The sequence below is a fragment of the Rissa tridactyla genome, chromosome 13 (assembly GCF_028500815.1).
Source record: "Rissa tridactyla isolate bRisTri1 chromosome 13, bRisTri1.patW.cur.20221130, whole genome shotgun sequence".
NCBI classification, from domain to species: domain Eukaryota; kingdom Metazoa; phylum Chordata; class Aves; order Charadriiformes; family Laridae; genus Rissa; species Rissa tridactyla.
Window position 1 is genome coordinate 11,522,761 of NC_071478.1, and position 17,900 is coordinate 11,540,660.

The 17,900-nt window shown below is 37.4% G+C and overlaps 1 protein-coding gene across 4 annotated transcripts in view; it reads right to left on the reverse strand.

Annotated features, from left to right (window-relative positions):
• Positions 1–481: 481 nt before the first annotated feature.
• Positions 482–17,900, reverse strand: part of SPECC1L (sperm antigen with calponin homology and coiled-coil domains 1 like) — a 71,682-nt gene continuing 54,263 nt past the window's right edge. For all 4 annotated transcript variants that reach the window (XM_054220023.1, XM_054220022.1, XM_054220020.1 and 1 more), the window contains 3 exons: positions 11,333–11,449; positions 10,345–10,404; positions 482–8,212 (listed from right to left, as the gene is read on the reverse strand). In XM_054220023.1, the coding sequence (XP_054075998.1) occupies positions 8,123–8,212; positions 10,345–10,404; positions 11,333–11,449 (267 nt within the window). In that variant the 3' untranslated portion in view covers positions 482–8,122. The remainder of the gene's footprint in view (positions 8,213–10,344; positions 10,405–11,332; positions 11,450–17,900) is intronic.

The following is a 17,900-nucleotide window of genomic DNA, read 5'->3' on the forward strand; positions in this document are numbered from 1 at the left end:
ATCTGTTATAGAGGTGAAGTCCTCAAACCCTCCCCAGCCCAGTTCCTTTAGAGAGAGAGAGAGTACACACGCATGCATTGCCTTACTTGGTTAAGTAACATTTAAATAATTCTAATCCTGCAATTTATTACAGAAGTTGCCTAAATTGAACATACTCTCTGCAATCCCCTTCTCTGTTACTCACATTCAAGACTAGGCCAATACAGGCTAAGCAGATGCCTTATCTATTCACTACCTTATCATTTACAACCCTTTGGGGGTAGATACCATAAAGTATGCTGGCATACCAAGAGAGACACGACTTCCAAACAATCGTGAGGTTCTGTGCATGCAAATAATTCGCATGCACTTCTCATCCATAGTGTATAAACCACCAAAAACTACTTCCTGCAACATTTACTCCTGAAAAACCACGGTGCCACAAATAGCATTAAAATATTCCCTTTTGTGGCAGCTTCACTCAAGTAAACATAAACACACATTTCTGCTTTTTGCAATCTTTATTTCATGAATAATTAAGAAGAAAACATGGCAACATTGGCAAATTGAAGGCATACATACTAAATACTCATACAGAATACATTATGGAGAAAGTAAATGCCCAGATCTTTAGTGGTCCTTGCAAACTAAAAGCATATTGGTCCTCCAAAAGGTTTAGCTTAAAATACACTTGCTGACCTTTTAAGTTCCAATAATCGATTAACAGCTTGTGCCTTTCAAACCAGAGACAGGGTGAAATGCAATTTGAACATACTTCCAAATTTTCCCCAAACCTATATTTCTCAGCTCTAACCAGAAGCAAACAAAGTGTTTTTTCCTCCTTACCTTTTAAATGTATACGCTAATACACCACCCCAAGTATTCAAGACACAAGCACTTCTTGAAACATGTTCAGTTTTATTAGGAACTTGCATATGTACATATATGTATACACACATGTATATATGTGTGTATATATGTACATACGTATATTTATGTAAAACCTCTCTATGTAAAATGTCTATATATGTCAATGTGTGTGTGTAAACCATTTGAAAGGGTTCTGGAAAAGAGAAAAGTGCTTGTTGTCTATAACAATTACTAAACCCATACAGGTACTGTTAGGTCAGGCTAACAGTTGTGTTTCAAGGGAGTATAAAACTAATCAGAACAAATCAGAACTAACAAATCAGAAAAGCTGGATGGATGTGAAGAGCTTTTAAGAATCACTGTTTATATACCATCTTTAAAGGCCATGGAAAATAAGCTTTAAATTAGCTGTTTAGGAGATATTAGTACTGGCTACAGTGTCATCTCAAACAAGGTTAGTCCTTACCCAATACAGTGCTGTGAAGTTAGATTGAGACATCAATAAAATTCTGTTCTTTCATGAAGTCCAAAATTCATCACACTGTTCTGTCAATTCTGCCTCACACCTGAACAGAAAGTACCCTCATCCAAGAGTTGGAGGGTACCAATTAATGCCCTTCTGACTGTGATCTGGAGAGTCGTCCAGTATTAAATGGGATCACCGATTTATTTCATACACATTGAACAACTCTTGATCTTCACTGACCTAAAGTGAACTTACAGTCTGGAGGCTAACTAGTCTATGTTTTGTATAGTAGTGTTATACTTTCCGTTAGATAACATACAGAAAAAAAAAAAATAAATTTCTGTTCAAAAAAAACCCTTCAGATATGTATAAAAGTGCTACTTAAAAAAAGTAAAGTTAACCTTATAACATATGCAAAACCAAAAGTGTCTAACAAACTGAAATGTTGTAAGTTACAAGGATTAACTACTTGAGTATGTTACATGCACTTGTGCCTTCTTGACTGAACTGATTCCCAAGTAATTATCCTAATTGAACATATGCAATAATGGGTAACCTGTAAAATACCTCCAGAGAAATTTCAACAATGGAATAAAAAAAGAAGGGCCTCTTTCTCCCCATTTGTTGAAATAAAGTTCAGAAACAAAAACTGACTATTCCATTATTGCAAATGCAGTCTACTGTCAAAACAGGTCAGTTCATGAACTGTGGAACCAGGACCGCCAACGGCTCCTCTGCAGCAGGAAATGTCCACTGGGCTTCCTAACTACCACGTAAATACACCAGCTACATGCCATTAAAATAATACATATATCACTAGAATGAAAATGCACGTAACACGTTGCTATGCTGGGGCATGATAAGTTTAAAGCCTTGACTTCCCCAAACAACTTGTTCATATTCTAGAACTCTATGCAAAATACAAAAGCCTTAGAAAAGTGCAACAAAACTAGCTTCATGACATTTTTCTTTCAGTTTCCATAAATACAATCTCATAAAAATATTATTAAACAGAAGCATACTTCCCAGTGGAGAACAAACGTGCCACATTTCAGCTTTGAGTAAATGATTTTGGCTAAACTGACCACGCCCCCCCCCCCCCCCCCCCGGCTCTGAAAATAGGGGACTAAAATTAAGCCAGCTTAATCGCATCAGGCTGCCGTAATAAACTGCCAAAGTTTCCCGTACAGTTTTGCATCCCCAAGTCCTGCTGGAACTGATGGGAAGTTTATGTGCAACTCTGTGGCAGAGTGTGGCCTAAGGGTACGGAATAGTCCAAATAAGAGAAAGGTGTCAGCTGGAAGGAAGTCATCTGGTATTCATAGGTTTTACGGAAGTTGCACTATGAGGAAATAATCCTATTATCGCAGAAAGAATTAACTTATGGAGGCTAGGATAGTGGCCTTGGCAAACTGAGTTCAAGGGTGTAGCGTCCCCAAAACTAGCAAGCGCAAATACATAAAGGAAAAAAAGACACTCGTGTCAACTCTAACAAAAATCGGAACTGTACAAACCCCGAGCTTTTAAGTTATTTAGCAATAATTATCAAAAGCATACTTGCTACGTATTCCAGATGCTTAACATCTTGGCTTTGACAATTACAAAGTGTACTACAACACTGATACTGAAATCACAGGCAATACAACAGGAAAAACTTAAGATGAAGGACTGGGAACGCTCAGCAAGCCAGTCAGTAATTTAAAACCCACCCAGCCACTCTCCTTTGAAAGCAGAAACACTATTAGGGATACCTTTCTAAATACAGACAAATATATTAAGAGACATCAATGATCCCTTAACTCATTTAAGGAGTTGATAACTAGGGGGCAAGAGCACCTGGAGGTGACGTAGGCGATATGGGAGATAAGGAAGTGGTGGGAGAGTCAAGCAGCTCCAAAACGTCTTGCTAATCAACAGCCACTACCTTGGGAAAGCACAGCGGCGTGGCCAGAGCCCATGGATGACAACTACACTTTGTTACCACCGTTCACCAAATTATTTCTCAAACTGGTTAGTGTTACTGAGCATTCATACCCTAATGCTAGCTTAAAGAAAGGAATTGCAGAAATAGGGCTTGGCAGAAGACACAAATAAAACAGAAATAAATATTTACCAACTTAAGGGAAGGACCACAAACAAACTATATAGTTAAACTGGTCTGTACACGAACACCTATTTTTAAATCCTCTTTCTTAGGCCACCTCAGAAAGACTATTACTCACAATAGGCAAAAAATACTGTATAGGTGTACAACTGGATACCTTCCCAGAAGAATTCTGCCTCTTAATAGCTCCTGCTGGCTGCAGCCTGCAGCTAAGCTGTGCCTGTATTAGTTGCAAGAGCCAAATAAGAAGTCAAGTCACCACATGCACCACACGAATGCAGTTTTAAAGGCTTAACTTTAGCCTATGCACAGCTTCATGCCTGTCATCCAGAGGGGGCAGCTTTGGAAGATATTGTCACATATCACCTGAAAACCAGAGGGCTTTCCCAAACCAGTCACAAGCAGAACACAGAAAGTAAGCAAAACGCCCAGAAGTTTCCTGTATCTCCAACTTCGCAAATAATCTTGTTTAAAACTAGGCTATAATAAACTTTATACCCTGTGCCAAAACTGAACAGAAATACAGAGAATTGAATAAGCGTGAAAGCGTGATTTTTTCGTGATGCAAAACATGCAACAGAATCCAAATGTCTGAAGTGTTGAAACAGGGAATTGAAAAAAATGGATAAGAATTCAGCATTGAGATCATTAACAGAAATTAGATGCCAATGAGAATTTTTTGTCACAGGTACAAAATTCTTAAGGCAGATCCTCAGCAGTTTAAACCACGGCACTGCATCGTTAGAGCAAGGGGTAAATTTATTTCTCCTTGTAAAACCAATGCACGTAAAACCAGAGCAGGAGTGCTGCCAGTGCTATTAATATGAGTTTACACCAATACATCAAAGCAGAGTTCATTTAGCTTTGGCAAATTAAGGGTCCCCTAAAGCCTGATGATGGACTGTACAGAAAAACACAGAGAGTGGAAATATTTTACAAAACTGGAGACAAAAAATTATCAGAAATGCTACATGTAACTTGAGGAATATATTTTATGCAAAAGAGATAAAAATTTACTTTTACATCAGAATATGCTGTAATTAAATACCATATTCTGGATAACCTATCCATAAACACAAATTTAAAAGGGAAAATTTCACTCACAATTTTCCAGAGGCATGAGGAATGAGAGATCTTTGTGAGGGCCACTGAGATTCACACCAGAGATACTAAATTAGTGTTTCTACTTAAATATACAAGACAACCAAATCAAACTGGATCAAACAAAACCAACTGAAAACCAAATCAAGTGTAATCCATCGTGAAGTCACCTCAGTTCTGTTATTATTAGATACTCCGTATCAAAACTTCTCTGACAGAATTTTCCTGAATAACCAAAATTCCAAAATTACATTTTTCCTCCCATCCCTTCTTTTTTGGTAAAGAAAGCCCCACAGCTGTTCATTCAGTTCACTGCTGATGATCTTGCATCAGGCTGACAACTAGCCGAACGGAATAAACGTCTGGCTCTGAAGTGACCTCTCTAATCCATGGAAGTGTTTCAGAAAGCAGGATCCAGAAGATGACATACCTGTATCTGCATCAATATGCTCGACAGCTCCGTTTTGTTGCCCACCCCAGCCCTACAGCTGGCAATGAGTAACCCTGATATACTACAGCGCAGGCATTTGCAAGGCACATATTAAAATGCAATAATACAAATTGATGATAAAATATTTGCCCTTTTTTTTTTAGTACATTCAGAAATATTTTCTGGATTAAAAAGAAAGGAAAGTAAATCAGCATAAACTCGTACTTCATATGTACAAAAGCCCAGGCTGTTTCAGGATTAACTATGAGTAGGAAGTGAACAGAACAGCATCATCCACATCCAGAAGGGCTACAGTTATTGTTCCTCTTGAAAACTTTAATGCTGTTTGAACCTTCAGAAAAAACACATTGTAGAGTGCAGCAGGGCATTACGTTTATTTTAGACCTTCCATTGCTTCATTCCTTCCCTTTGGACAGCTGTGCAGCATCTTATATGAAAAGGCTCAGATATATCATTATAAAAAGAAAACTCTTTGTGGAGCCCAATATTCCCTTAACAGATATGAATATAGCGGAGGTTTATCAGACTGGTCACACCAGGAGGTTTGCAGAGCTCTGAAGTTCAAAACAATATCATTTTTATAATTACCAATAACTTTTCTCTCTCTCTCTGAAGATTAGCAGCCCATCTTTTTAACAGAAAGTATCTGGACAATGTGACTTCACCTTTTACAAAAGGTTATATTATTAGTGTTATTTCAGACTAATACAACATTCCAGGTAAATGAAGTTGAACAGTGGACAAAAAAACCCCAAAATCAGCCTAAGCTCAAATTACCTTAACAAAACAGGTCATGAGTGAATTTAGACCAAGAGATGCTATCCTTTTTATTAGAAAAAGATTTTCTTAAAATCTAAGGCAATGAGTAAGACAATCATAGCTATGGATGCCTGTTGGGAGGATGAATAGAAGTTTTTTTAAGCATAAATTGGCAAAACCTGAAATTTAGTAGTAAAAGATGGAACGTGAGACAGCAATAATGCCTATTTCCAATATGACTATTCTTACTGAAACTTATTTGAAGAAATGAAGCAAACAAATTTTTTTTAAAGAAATGTATGTGAGAGGAAATTGTATTTCAGACTTTTATTAAAATCTGTTAATGAAGATTTTTCACTTGAAGCCTCTCTTGCAACAGTTGTCTTTAGATTACGTTGGCTCTTCAAATGTACCAATCAATAATCTGAGAGTATCCGGCTACTTTTAGGGCTCTAAAGAAGCGTAAGAATGTGTGAGAGACTGCTGCTCTGAAAATTTCTCCAAAGGCCCTCAGCATGGAGTAAGCAGTTATTTTGCAAATTTTCAAAATTCTCACAGGCACCTATCGCTGTAAGCATATATTTTTAGATACCACTAGCTGCTAGAGACATGCTGAATTATTACTCTTCACTGGGCTATGTTCCTCAGATGATAGGTTTTTGGATTTGGCAATAATTTTGTGTTAAATCTGTGCTTTTATACCATGATGAAGTTTCACAGATGCCAAGCACAGTTGCATTCACTGGGTTAACATCTATGACATTCAAACTGTCCTTAACAGTCATAAGAGCACCATAGAAATGGCAGATTCATTTTCTTTATAACAGGGTTACTGTGTTGAAAGAGCATGTGCTTATAAATAGCAGTTGTTAACTCACTTCTAAAGTAGGCTTCTGCTTAATATTAATGAGAGATGCTCAACTGTGGCTTAACTGCCGATAAGTATTTGGAAAAATGAGGCAGAAGCAACGATAGAATCAAGTCTTCCCTTGGTTTCACAAACAAGATTACAACAAACAGCATATGACAAATGGATATATTAAATCGTTCTGAGCCATTAACATTCTCCACGAGGCCCTGAAGTGCCAGGATGTATCAACTCCATGATCGCTAAGGCACTTACTTGAACTCTTTTGCCCAAGAGCTGTTACATGAATTCAGGTACATTTTAGGAAAATAGAAGTTGAGCAGACTAAAGTTTCTCAGTTCCTTCCTTGTGACAGTGAGTCATTTCCACACAATATTCAAAACTACTGGTGTATACACATTATATCAGTTCCTCCAGAGTTCTTGTCAGAGAATGTCTCACCTTCTGTCAGTCAGATGAGGATGTGCAAGATCAATGGAAACCACACAGAAAACATGGCAAAGCTGGATTTTGGGACAAACTACTTCATTGTTACATCTTATTGAAAATATCTTCTCTGCAGAGGAAATGCTATCCCAGTTCCAAAATTCTACCACAGAAATCCATGCCGTATGCTCGTATTGCTGTAGAGTAAAGCCCGGGGTAGCTGTGCGTGCGATACAGGCAAAGGAGGAAGAGGAGAAAGAACAAGCCATACAAGGGTTGATTATTGATTCATTTCTGTTATAATGGAAGCACAGGGAATTTGGACAGATTCCTTGAAGTATAGCGTACCCTGAAAACCAGGAGCTGTATGTGCTAGTCTTTACAATCCATAAGATAAAGTTGGAAGCCACATCACTGTGACAGAGGTAGGCTTATAATGAAGCTTTAGAATGAAGAGTTCTTCTGTGCCAAAGTTTTCGAGGTATCGAGAGCACGTTTCCACTCAATTTGTCGTTATGGAATAAAAGCTTGTTTTCCTAGAATATTGTGCATATTTTAAAGGAGGGAAAATAGCTGTAAAGGCAGTAACTAAATTGCCATTAAGAACTCTACTGTATTGGGATGCCATATGCTGTGTGTAGAATATATACTCTGTGGTATGGTATCAGGATGCTACAGAAAGTTCAGGAATACGATGCCATGTTATCCTTTTCCTTCTCAAAGCTTTAGCTGTACATTCAGTCTCCTATATGCTGGAGGATCCATTCATCTCACTCTCCTAGGAAAGAAAGCTTCAGTGAGTCTGGCTGGAAAGGCAGCACATAAGTAGTCCAGGCTCTTTAGGCTACATAATTAATCTGAATAGCTTAATAACTTGGGTTACTCCAAGCACTGTGGCAATGAGTTCTTGCTTTGAAACGGTTGTTTCCAGGCTTAGTAGCTGAAGCAATCTGAGGCAATCCAGGGTAGTGTCACTGAAGTTTGAGGGGACTCAAATGTTGCCAGTTTTCAGTGAAACGGGGATTAGCATTTCAGTAACATTTCCATCTGGTAGCTCATGTTGGTTCTATGCCATGGATCTGTTGAATAATTAGTGTTTCAGGTTTCAAAGTATTTGTAAATTGCTGTAACATACAGCATGACATTCTGCCAGTCTGGACGCTCAGTTCGCACCATTTCATTGATGTCCTGTCACAGAAAACAGATTGGTCACAATCAGGCACGATAACCTTGTGAGCAATGCGGTAGTGTTTTTACAAATTCCTAGGAACAGTAAATCTGCAAAGTTTCCACAATTTAAAGTGCTGATGAAGAAAGCTCTATTTTCTTCCATACATCTTTGTATTACTTACAAAATGTAAACAGCTATGAACAGCATATCTGTAGAAAGTCATTTTCTTGACTTAAGATGGAAATGCGTAAGGCTGTGCACACTCGAGTTGTCCCCCCGCTCAGTACAATTAGTACAGCAGGCAAGACTTCAGTGTTCACAAACCCCTACACCAGCCTCGCAAGTCAATGCAATCCACCTAGATATCGTGAGTCACAGAATCAAGGCCCGGTTATTAATTGAAATTAAAGTTAAAAATACCTATCGGGGTAGGAGTCAGCATCAATAAGTAACTGAACCTCATTTTACAGTAGACTACTGAACTTTAGATTACTTTATACATATTTGTGAGTAGAGAGACAAGGAAGAGAAGTTTACTACCAAATTTGGTATATCCAAGAGACAAAGCAATCAGTTTGTGTCTAACTGATAGACCAGTTCACATGTATTTCATAGTAACAGTACACCAGATTGTCTGTGAATAAGCAGGGGAAACAAAGCCTGATCTATCCTTTCCAGCACATGTACAAAGGAAAACAGTGTGATTTTTGCTTACTGTAAGGGTCTATTTTGTAAGCTTTGAGTTCAGGAACCTCCAGAACTCAAAAAAGAGAAAGCAAAAATTCTCCACATGAAAGTAGCCGAACACTTTCATATTCAAAGAACAAATAACTTCCCCTTACATTAAACTGCTGTTTATATACAGTAGCTTTCACACCTTTTTTCACCTTCTACCCACAGAATATGGACAAGGAAAAAATCCACAAACATACATATCATACACACTGTGTATGTAGGTAAGTAAATAGCTACTAAATCCTCAAGATGGACACAATTTGCACTTAGAAGACTTAATTCCATTCAATTTTCCTTTTTAGAGCATCTATAATTAAGTACATTACAAAAAGAAAGGACAGCCAGCCACCGTTTAGACTAAAGCTGAGTTATGTAAAAATTACCGCAGTTATTTTCCACAATCTAGTTCTTACATCAGCACTTAGTAAGAAACTTCCATGTTTCAAATCACTGACAAAGTCAAAGGCCTAAAGCCCAACAGTTGCGATGCCATTGTCAGCAAATACAATGCTGGGGGGGTAAAGACTCTGATAAGGATCAGAGAAAGTGTTATTTTTAAAAACGTCTGACTTTGTTGCATTATTAGTTGCTAACTATTGCAGCTTTGTTAGAATTTAGGTTACAAAAGTATCACTTAAGTATCATTTCTGGCAATTTTAGATGAATTTTTGTGATTATTTGCAAGGGCTTGTGATTCTCCCAATTCCATACCTTCAGAAATCTTCCTTTTCTAGTAAATACTATACTATTGAAAACTAATTCTTTTAAGCTAAAATTGTTTAAGAAAGCTTATTATAAACAATAATTGAAAAAACCTTTCAACTACTTACAATGATGACCAATTAAAAGTGTAAATTTACAAGTAAAAATCTTGACTCTCATATTACGCTGATCGAAAAGAATAAGTCACATAGCTTGATTTCTACCCCCAGAATTCAAAAAAAACCCAAATAATTTGGAAGGAGGTCAGAGACAGGAGAGAATTAATAAATTCTTGAAGATTTAATCACATAACCATTTCTCAAATTGTTCTCGAGCAAATCCATTGTGTATATTGTTATTTCTTATGATATTAATATTCATTTTATAGCTTATGAGTTTATCTGCCATAGGCTACCATGCTGTTGCCTTTGCTGCAGCAGCTGGAGTACAGGTCTGTCTCTCAGACACTTCTTAAGACAAAAAAACACGTTAAGTTGTTGATGACAGTGGATTTATTAAACAAAGCCACTGAGGTAGGGAGTATCGTTTATGGTTTTCAGTCAAGTATGATACAGGGGCAATAACCTCTAGCTGAGCTCATCTGCTGCTATCTTTAAGTATAAAGCATCCAAATCTTTCAGAAGTACAAAACAGAATAATTTGATTTTTATAAATGGAACATAATTCATTCAGTATGCATCTAAAAGCTTACCAGAGTAGATTTGATGCCAACACTTTCAGCTGCTTGAAAAGCCAAAGTGAAATTTCTTCTCTGCATGAGATATAAAAACACGTTAGAATCCAAAGAAATACAAATTCAAACACAATAAACTGGTGTTAAGAATGTTTGTAGTAATGCTGCTACTTTTGCTTCAAAAGGAGTCTGTAATTTGACCATAGTAATTTAAAAAAAGCCATAGAAATGAACATGTCCTAATATCATCCAAAAATTATTAATTTCTCATTCAGAAGATAATGCTGAAAAATCATTGTCAGTGAAGAATGACTGAGTTATAAAATGCTAAAGAGTAAATTATTTATTCTTTAAAAAGCATAAACAAAAAAATCTCTTCATGTGTTAATGAAATATTCTTATTTTTTTAGGAATTATCAGTAATAATACACGTCCAGATAACATACTGGTAGGTATTAACTATAATACACTGGAATACATGCAGAATACTCTGCAGTCTTGACATCTTCTAGTTTACCTTTATGTGATACGTATCACTTGAGAAGAGCATCAGAGTCCTTATCAGTAAGAAAAAATAGCATTAAACAACATCCTTGTATTATTGAAAGAAATGAACAAACCATGTCAAGATACAAAAATTTGAAGGATTTAAAATCCTTAAGCTTAAACACTCCTTGCTTCCAAAACCCAAACTGAAAACAGTTCCCAGCTGTTTGGGTTAAATGCCTCAGACTTAGATTTATGACCACCTGTTTTGTTTTGGGTTTGGGTTTTTTTTTTTTTTTTTTCCTTCTTCTTATACCTGTTCCAAAGTTCTGTTTAACCCGTTGATCTCATACTATTAAAATGTTACAATAAGAATAGCAGCAAGGTACTTTAAAGTGTTTCAATTATGATTCCTAGTAATATTGGTTTTTTTAGAACTCAGATTTGTTCATTCTTCTTCATTGACCCATATTAATTATATAGTCTCGCAGTCCCAGGAATGGGATTTTTAACGTCGTACCTTGTCCTGGCTATTTAGTTCTTGGTAGGGAATATGGGCTGGGAGGTAAGTGTGGAGGACTGCACAGAAAGCCAAACCATCATTCCAGCTACTGCTGAAGTTTGTTATGTCGATATTCTTGAAGGGAAAAAAATATAAACAATATTAAAATCCCAATCTAACAAGTATTAGTTCTGCCAGTACACCAGTATTTATGGGGGTTTTCGTGGTTTGGTTTTTTTTTTGGTTTTGTTTTTTTTTTTTTTTTTTTTTTTTTTTTTTTTTCACTACCTTTGAAGAAATCAGCAAAGAAAGCAAACAGCCAAATACTAAAGTTCTGTGGTAAGAAACCAAACCCCACTACTACAGAGAACAACAAAAACATTTAGCAATAAGAAAGTCAAAAGTCAGTTATCTTGTATATTAGTTCCCGGTAATATTAAGCACCCCCTCCCCCCCAGCCCCGCTCCCCCCCGCCCCACCCCACCCCCCCCCCAAAAAAAAGAAAGTGCAAAATGTGTGTGTGAAAGGTGTAAAATGTGCTAGAGAGGGTCATAGTATAGATTCAGTACAACTGTACACATCATGGTAGAAAAGCAAACAAGTTAGACATGAATGCCTAAAATCCCTGAAACAGACCATGTGGTAGCATCTCTGTTAATGTAAGATTTTACTTTTCTGCTTCTACTGCATTAATATCCAGACAAAATTTCTAGCTGATGAGGACAAGTATTTTCCCTTCTGAACAAACAATTTCTATTCAGAAACTTACGTGAACAAAGATCACAAACAAAAATTACATTTCAGTTGGGAATAGATGTTCCAACAGACTTAACACCGACAGTGGCAGGGAATCGTTATCTTCAGGATCGGAACTGAAATTGAAAAATGCAGTCTTGCACTCTTGGTCTTTCAGTTCCAGTAGGAAACCCAGTGGCACTGGTAAACGCATCTCCTGAGACTGTATATATTATTGTAGAAAGAGTCATCCCTGTCCAAAAGAGTTATGAGCAAGATGCCTTGGTGACCTTTTAGATTACTGTATACTTGGCTGTTGGCAGTCAAACAATGGTAAAGAGCCTAAGTGGAGAGTAGTCAGTTTAAACTTTAATTAAGAAACAACCAGTAACAACAACTCACAGTTTATCTTTTAGACCTTTATGGTGAAATATAAATATGCTTTAATATCTATCTCACTTAACTGGGCTTATGCAGAAGCCAGCCAGCTCCCCTACTTAGTCTTGAAAATTTTAATGTAGCAGGAATTATAACCTCCAGTCAACAGAGTTGCAGAACCACAATCACACAAGTCAAACTTTCACCTGACAGCAATTTAATAGTCATCACCTGCCTTTGACGAGACACAAACACTTGTCAATCGCAATGCGGAAAACTCCACCCGGAATCAGCGTGACTGTGCCACGCAGGCTGAGAACGAAGGCAGTTGTATTTCTTTTCAAACCAGTGATTTGGATTACAAATGGAAAACAACTGCAATCTCCTCCAAGAGAGGAAGAAAACAAAACTAAAGGCCATTTCTGGAAGAATGTGAGGGAAATCTCCATTTCCTGCTCAGCTTTAGCACTTTTTATACAAAGTCCACCAAAAGCAGGTTGAGGCTCTGGTGACGTCAGCGTACGTGCTGGGGCTCACAATGCCCAGGGCAGTGGTCCGGGCCTCGCCTGCCGTCCTGCTGCCTGCTTCCAAACGGAAATGTCATTGTTGGAGACCCCCAGTCTGTGGGAACATGTTCTTCACACAGCTTCCTCAAGCCACAGGGGTGGGAAAATTTAAAAGCAAAAGAAAAAAAAAAAAATGAAGCTCTCCCTCCTTTCCCCTCAAGAGAGACAGGAAATTGGATTTAAATTAATGCTCCGTTAAAACTTTTTCAATGTTACTTAAATTAGGCAAAGAAATGCAACACACAGTACAAGGCTTTCAGGAAAAAAAAGGGAATAAATATCAGATTGTTTACAAAGTTACTTTTTGAAAAGTTCTTTCCCCCTACCCGTAACCAGTAATGCCTCAGACCACGTCTGTACCAGTAAGATGGAGAAAGGCAGGGAGAGGGGCTTTTTCTTGTCACAGTCATCTGTGACAAGCTGGTTATAAAAATCAAATACGAATGACTGTTTCCTTTGCTACATATTCTACTGAAGGAGAAAAACTCAGTCCTGGTTTTCACCCCTTGGCTGAAATACTCTCCCTCCTTCCCCAGGATGGCCAAGTGACATGGGAAGGGGAGGAGAACGATGTACACTGGCATTGTCACAGTGAAGTTAAACACAGATCTGCTCAGACATACACACATGCATCAAGGCAAACTATAAAGAAAAAAAAAGTAGTTAAAGCTACTGCAGAGCATTAGCAAATTTTTAACTCTCAGGACTACAAGGATAGATATAACAATCCTTATTAAAGTAAGGAGGAATGCTGAAGCATCACTGAATCTCATTAACAGTTTTTAACGCACCAGTTTCCAATCTAATGACTTAATGCTGGCTATAGTTTCTACAAGTACCTGCTGAATTGTTATTATTGTAGAATATAGTCTATTTCCCAAAGATCGGGAGTCCATTAAAGCCAGTCATGGTACAAAGAGTTTGATAGTACCTTGCCTCACAGAGCTTCCAATGTCTTTGTTCTCTCCCAGGTTGCTCTATACATTTCAGAGGAAGCACAGCAGTATTTATTTGAAAATGTAAGAGTTTGAGCCTGAACACCAGCATCACTGAAGCACAGACAAGATCTCAGTGCTGAAAGAGGGATGGAAGGATACACAGTCTTCAAAGTGAGAAATAAAGTTTATATTGGAAATGAGGGAGGGCAGAGAAAGGAGAAGCAAACGCCGCCAAACTGTTAAGCAATGAGCTGAAATAGTGATCTTTGCACCAGTCAGGATGGACATCAACAGGCAAAAATGAACTCATCAAAGTTAGAAAATAGGATGCTGCCGTGATGTGTATGAGAACATCTGAACCTACACCTGAGGTTCGACCCTGTGGATGAAGAAGCAAGACTTGTGCTCAAAATATACGAAGAAAGAAATTGCAAGGTATCAAAACAGTCTGGATGCATTAGAAAACAGACCTATAGAACAACTGGGGCTGAAGACAGAACTCTTCACATGATTAAAAAACCAGGAGGGGGGCTCACCTCCAAAATCTAGAGACATTTTTCATAGTTCTCTAAGTATATTCCCTCACCCCAACATGCGAGCAAGAAAAAAAGGACAAAGTTGTGCTGAAAATGGTAAATGGAACTAAAACAAGAGAAAGTCATCTTCATCTTCCCTTAAATATTATAGTTTTATAAACTAAAAATGTCACTTTAAATATTAGTAGCATCCATAGACTGTTGAATTTTGAATATAAACATCGGAAAAAAGGGCCACATTAAAGTTCACCAACAAGTTTGGTTGCTTCTCAAAAAGAACTTGGAATACCCTATTTTTGTAAATCTTCCTGTAGGGTCCAGCTTTTATTATTAAGACAACAAGCAGAAAACAAACCCATCATCCAAGAATTTTAATGTATCCAGAGAAGCTGAATTAAATACAACGGAAGGAAACAATTAAAAGGGACTGGTTTCTGCTTCCAATTGCTCTGAGCATTATGAATTATTATTATCTCTCAGACTAAAAAAGTATAATATTGGTCAGACACTAAAAAACAAATCTAGAAACTGGACAGATTGTCATTTAAACTGAAAATTTAATTTTTTATGTAGGGCTTTGAGCACATAACTGGCACATTTAAATTCAGCACAATTTTATTTCCCAAATGCTTTTAACTACTTGTGGTTTTTTGAAAAAGCTTGGTCAGTATAATGAAATCAATCTTGCATTAAGCTCTTATTTCTCAAAGAACTGACGGTAAACAGAACATCAGCCTAAAATCTCTGACATAATTTCTTCTTTGTTACTGCTTTTATTAAGTAATTGGCTCTATTAAGAGAATTCTGCTGGAATCTAATCCGGATTTTTTCTTCAAGCCATTTCAGACCACAAAGTATTAAAGCAACTGAAGGACATACTTTCAGATAATTGTCAAATGAGGAATAAGCCTTTCTAGAGAGAGGTGAAATAGAAGGAGATTCATCAGTCCTCATCTCTAAACGTTTAATACTTAGCATGTCAGTGAAGTCACCTCTAGTATTTGGGAGAGATATTGTAAAAAGGCAATTCTAACCAAAGGAGTTAAGCAACAGGCCGTTGTCATAAAGAGATCTGTGGAAGATTTTCCAACTAGGAATAAAAAACGGAGTTAAAAATTTGAAAGACTCTCCTAGAGACAGAGCATAAGAACATAACATTTTACACACTCAAACAGATGAAATTCTATAACCCATTCTACAGCCATGACAAAATGGGAGGAAAAAAAAAGATGGTAGGGGAACACCCTGGTGGATCCACAACCAAAAACCATTTCAAGCACAACTCAAGCTCCTATTAAACTGCCAAATGCAGAGTAGGAGCAGCAACCACAAAATGAGTATTCCCTTGTGCTCATATAGGAAAAAAAAAAGTTAAGAAGATTCTTCCTGAAACAATGTTGAACTGTAATAGGAACAAAACGATCCATCGGCTTAGACTGAGACAGTGGTTAAACAGTAAATGAACTGATTTGAACAGGAACCAGAAGTGCACCCTTGCAGTGATGAACGCAAACTGTGTCCTGAGCTGCATCACTAAGAGCACAGCCAGCAGATGGACGGGTGGGATTCTGACACTCTGCTGGGCCCTTGCAGTCTACGCTGTACAGAGCTTTGGGGCCCCCACTTCAAAATAAATCACTGAGGAATAAAGAAGGGCCCAGCAGAGAGTTACCAAGATGATGGCTAGAGAACCTGTCAGATGAAGAAAGGTTGAAGGAATTTGGTTTATTCAGCCTAAAGAAAATTCAGGGGAGATGTAATCAGAGTCTTCCAATGCCCAGAAGGCATTTATAGAGAAGATGGAGGTACTCTCTTCTCAAGGACACATAGTGACAAGATGCAACAGGCACAATTTCTTCCCAGGGAAATTCTGTCTGGATATAAGGAAAAAAAAAAGTTTTCACCATGAAACAATTAAGCATTGCCCAGAGAAGCAGAGGAATCTCCCTCACTAGAAACATTCTAGACTGTTTAACAGGGCTGTGCATAACAGCAATCTAAGGTGTCTCCCGACCTATGACTTTTCTAGAATTCAGTTTTAAAGCGTTTTTAACCAATGTAGTGCTAATGTTGAAATTGACTCCTATTGCTTTTTGCAATAATCCTAAATTAATGGAGGGTCTTCTATAACCAGTGAAAATACCTTTTTTTTAAAGAAAGCAAGAAACAGATAAACAGATGTTAACTATTATAACTCAGCGATTCAACTTTCTGCCCACCCCCCAACAAAAACTCCACAGCTAAAAAACCCCACAAACACCAAAAAACCCCGACTATAGGAACCATGGTTTTTAACTTACAGTTACAAGCTAAGAACAAAGTTATTTTAACTCCCTCTTCAGCGGACGTATCCACAGCTGTCTTCAATCTCCCTGCACTATGTATATTATAATTTGAGCAGAGGGCCATACTTCAGAGCAGCTATTTCTCCATCCCTTGCTCTGCACAAGGAGAAGTTCCCACATCCTAACTCAGTTTGGCTCAGAAATGAGTTAGGACACAGAGAAAATAAAAACATGTGTCTATGTCTCTGTTGCATTAGTTAATGAAATAAGTGGGTTGAGAAAGCGAAAGCATTAATATGATTCTGTACTATAATATATTAAACCATTAAAACAAGATTTGAGGTCTAAGTGTACAGACCTTGGCAGGCTTCTTCCCATGGCAGAAAATTACTATTAAAAAGCTTTTAAAAGCTTTTAAAGACACATACACACACACAAAAGAAAAGAGTATCCATTAAAAAAAATAGAAAGGTAAACTATAAAATAACTGCTATCCATGCTCCACTGAATCAGGATTCCCTGACTCTTAAATCATGGACTAAAGCTCAGGCTATCGGTACTTCTGGCAGTAGGTGAGAATGTAAAAGTATTTCTGGAATAGACATAACAGGAGTCCCAACTACTGCCTCTTCAATCCCAGCTAAGGTAGTAAATGGCAAATACAAACCACTAAAATCCTTACATATTGACTGTTAATGTTTCTTTCCATACCAAAGACATGTTATTTTTTAGTTTTGGCACAAAAAAGAACCATAAAAGGAGCAGCCATTCTCAAAAAGAAACAATAATAGCTTCAGACATTAACATTTGAAGCACTTACAGGGATACAGACAGCTTCATATTTTATTCTAAATTTTGTCATAATTAAGTTTAACAAGTTGACATTTCTCTTGTATCAGAATCCAATCCAAACAGAAAAAGGAAGCATGTCCTTCCTTAACTCAACAATTTTTGGCTAAAGCATCACAGCTTAAACCAAGGGGAGAAGTGCTCTGGCAGCCTGACTAATTTGATGAATCAACCAGACAGCACCAGGGAAAGCACTATTTGAAACACAAGCACTATTTGAACATCGGCTCACACAAGCACAGTCTTGTCCTCTTTTTGTGCTTTTTAAAAAAAATCAATATAATACTTTGAGTAGAATA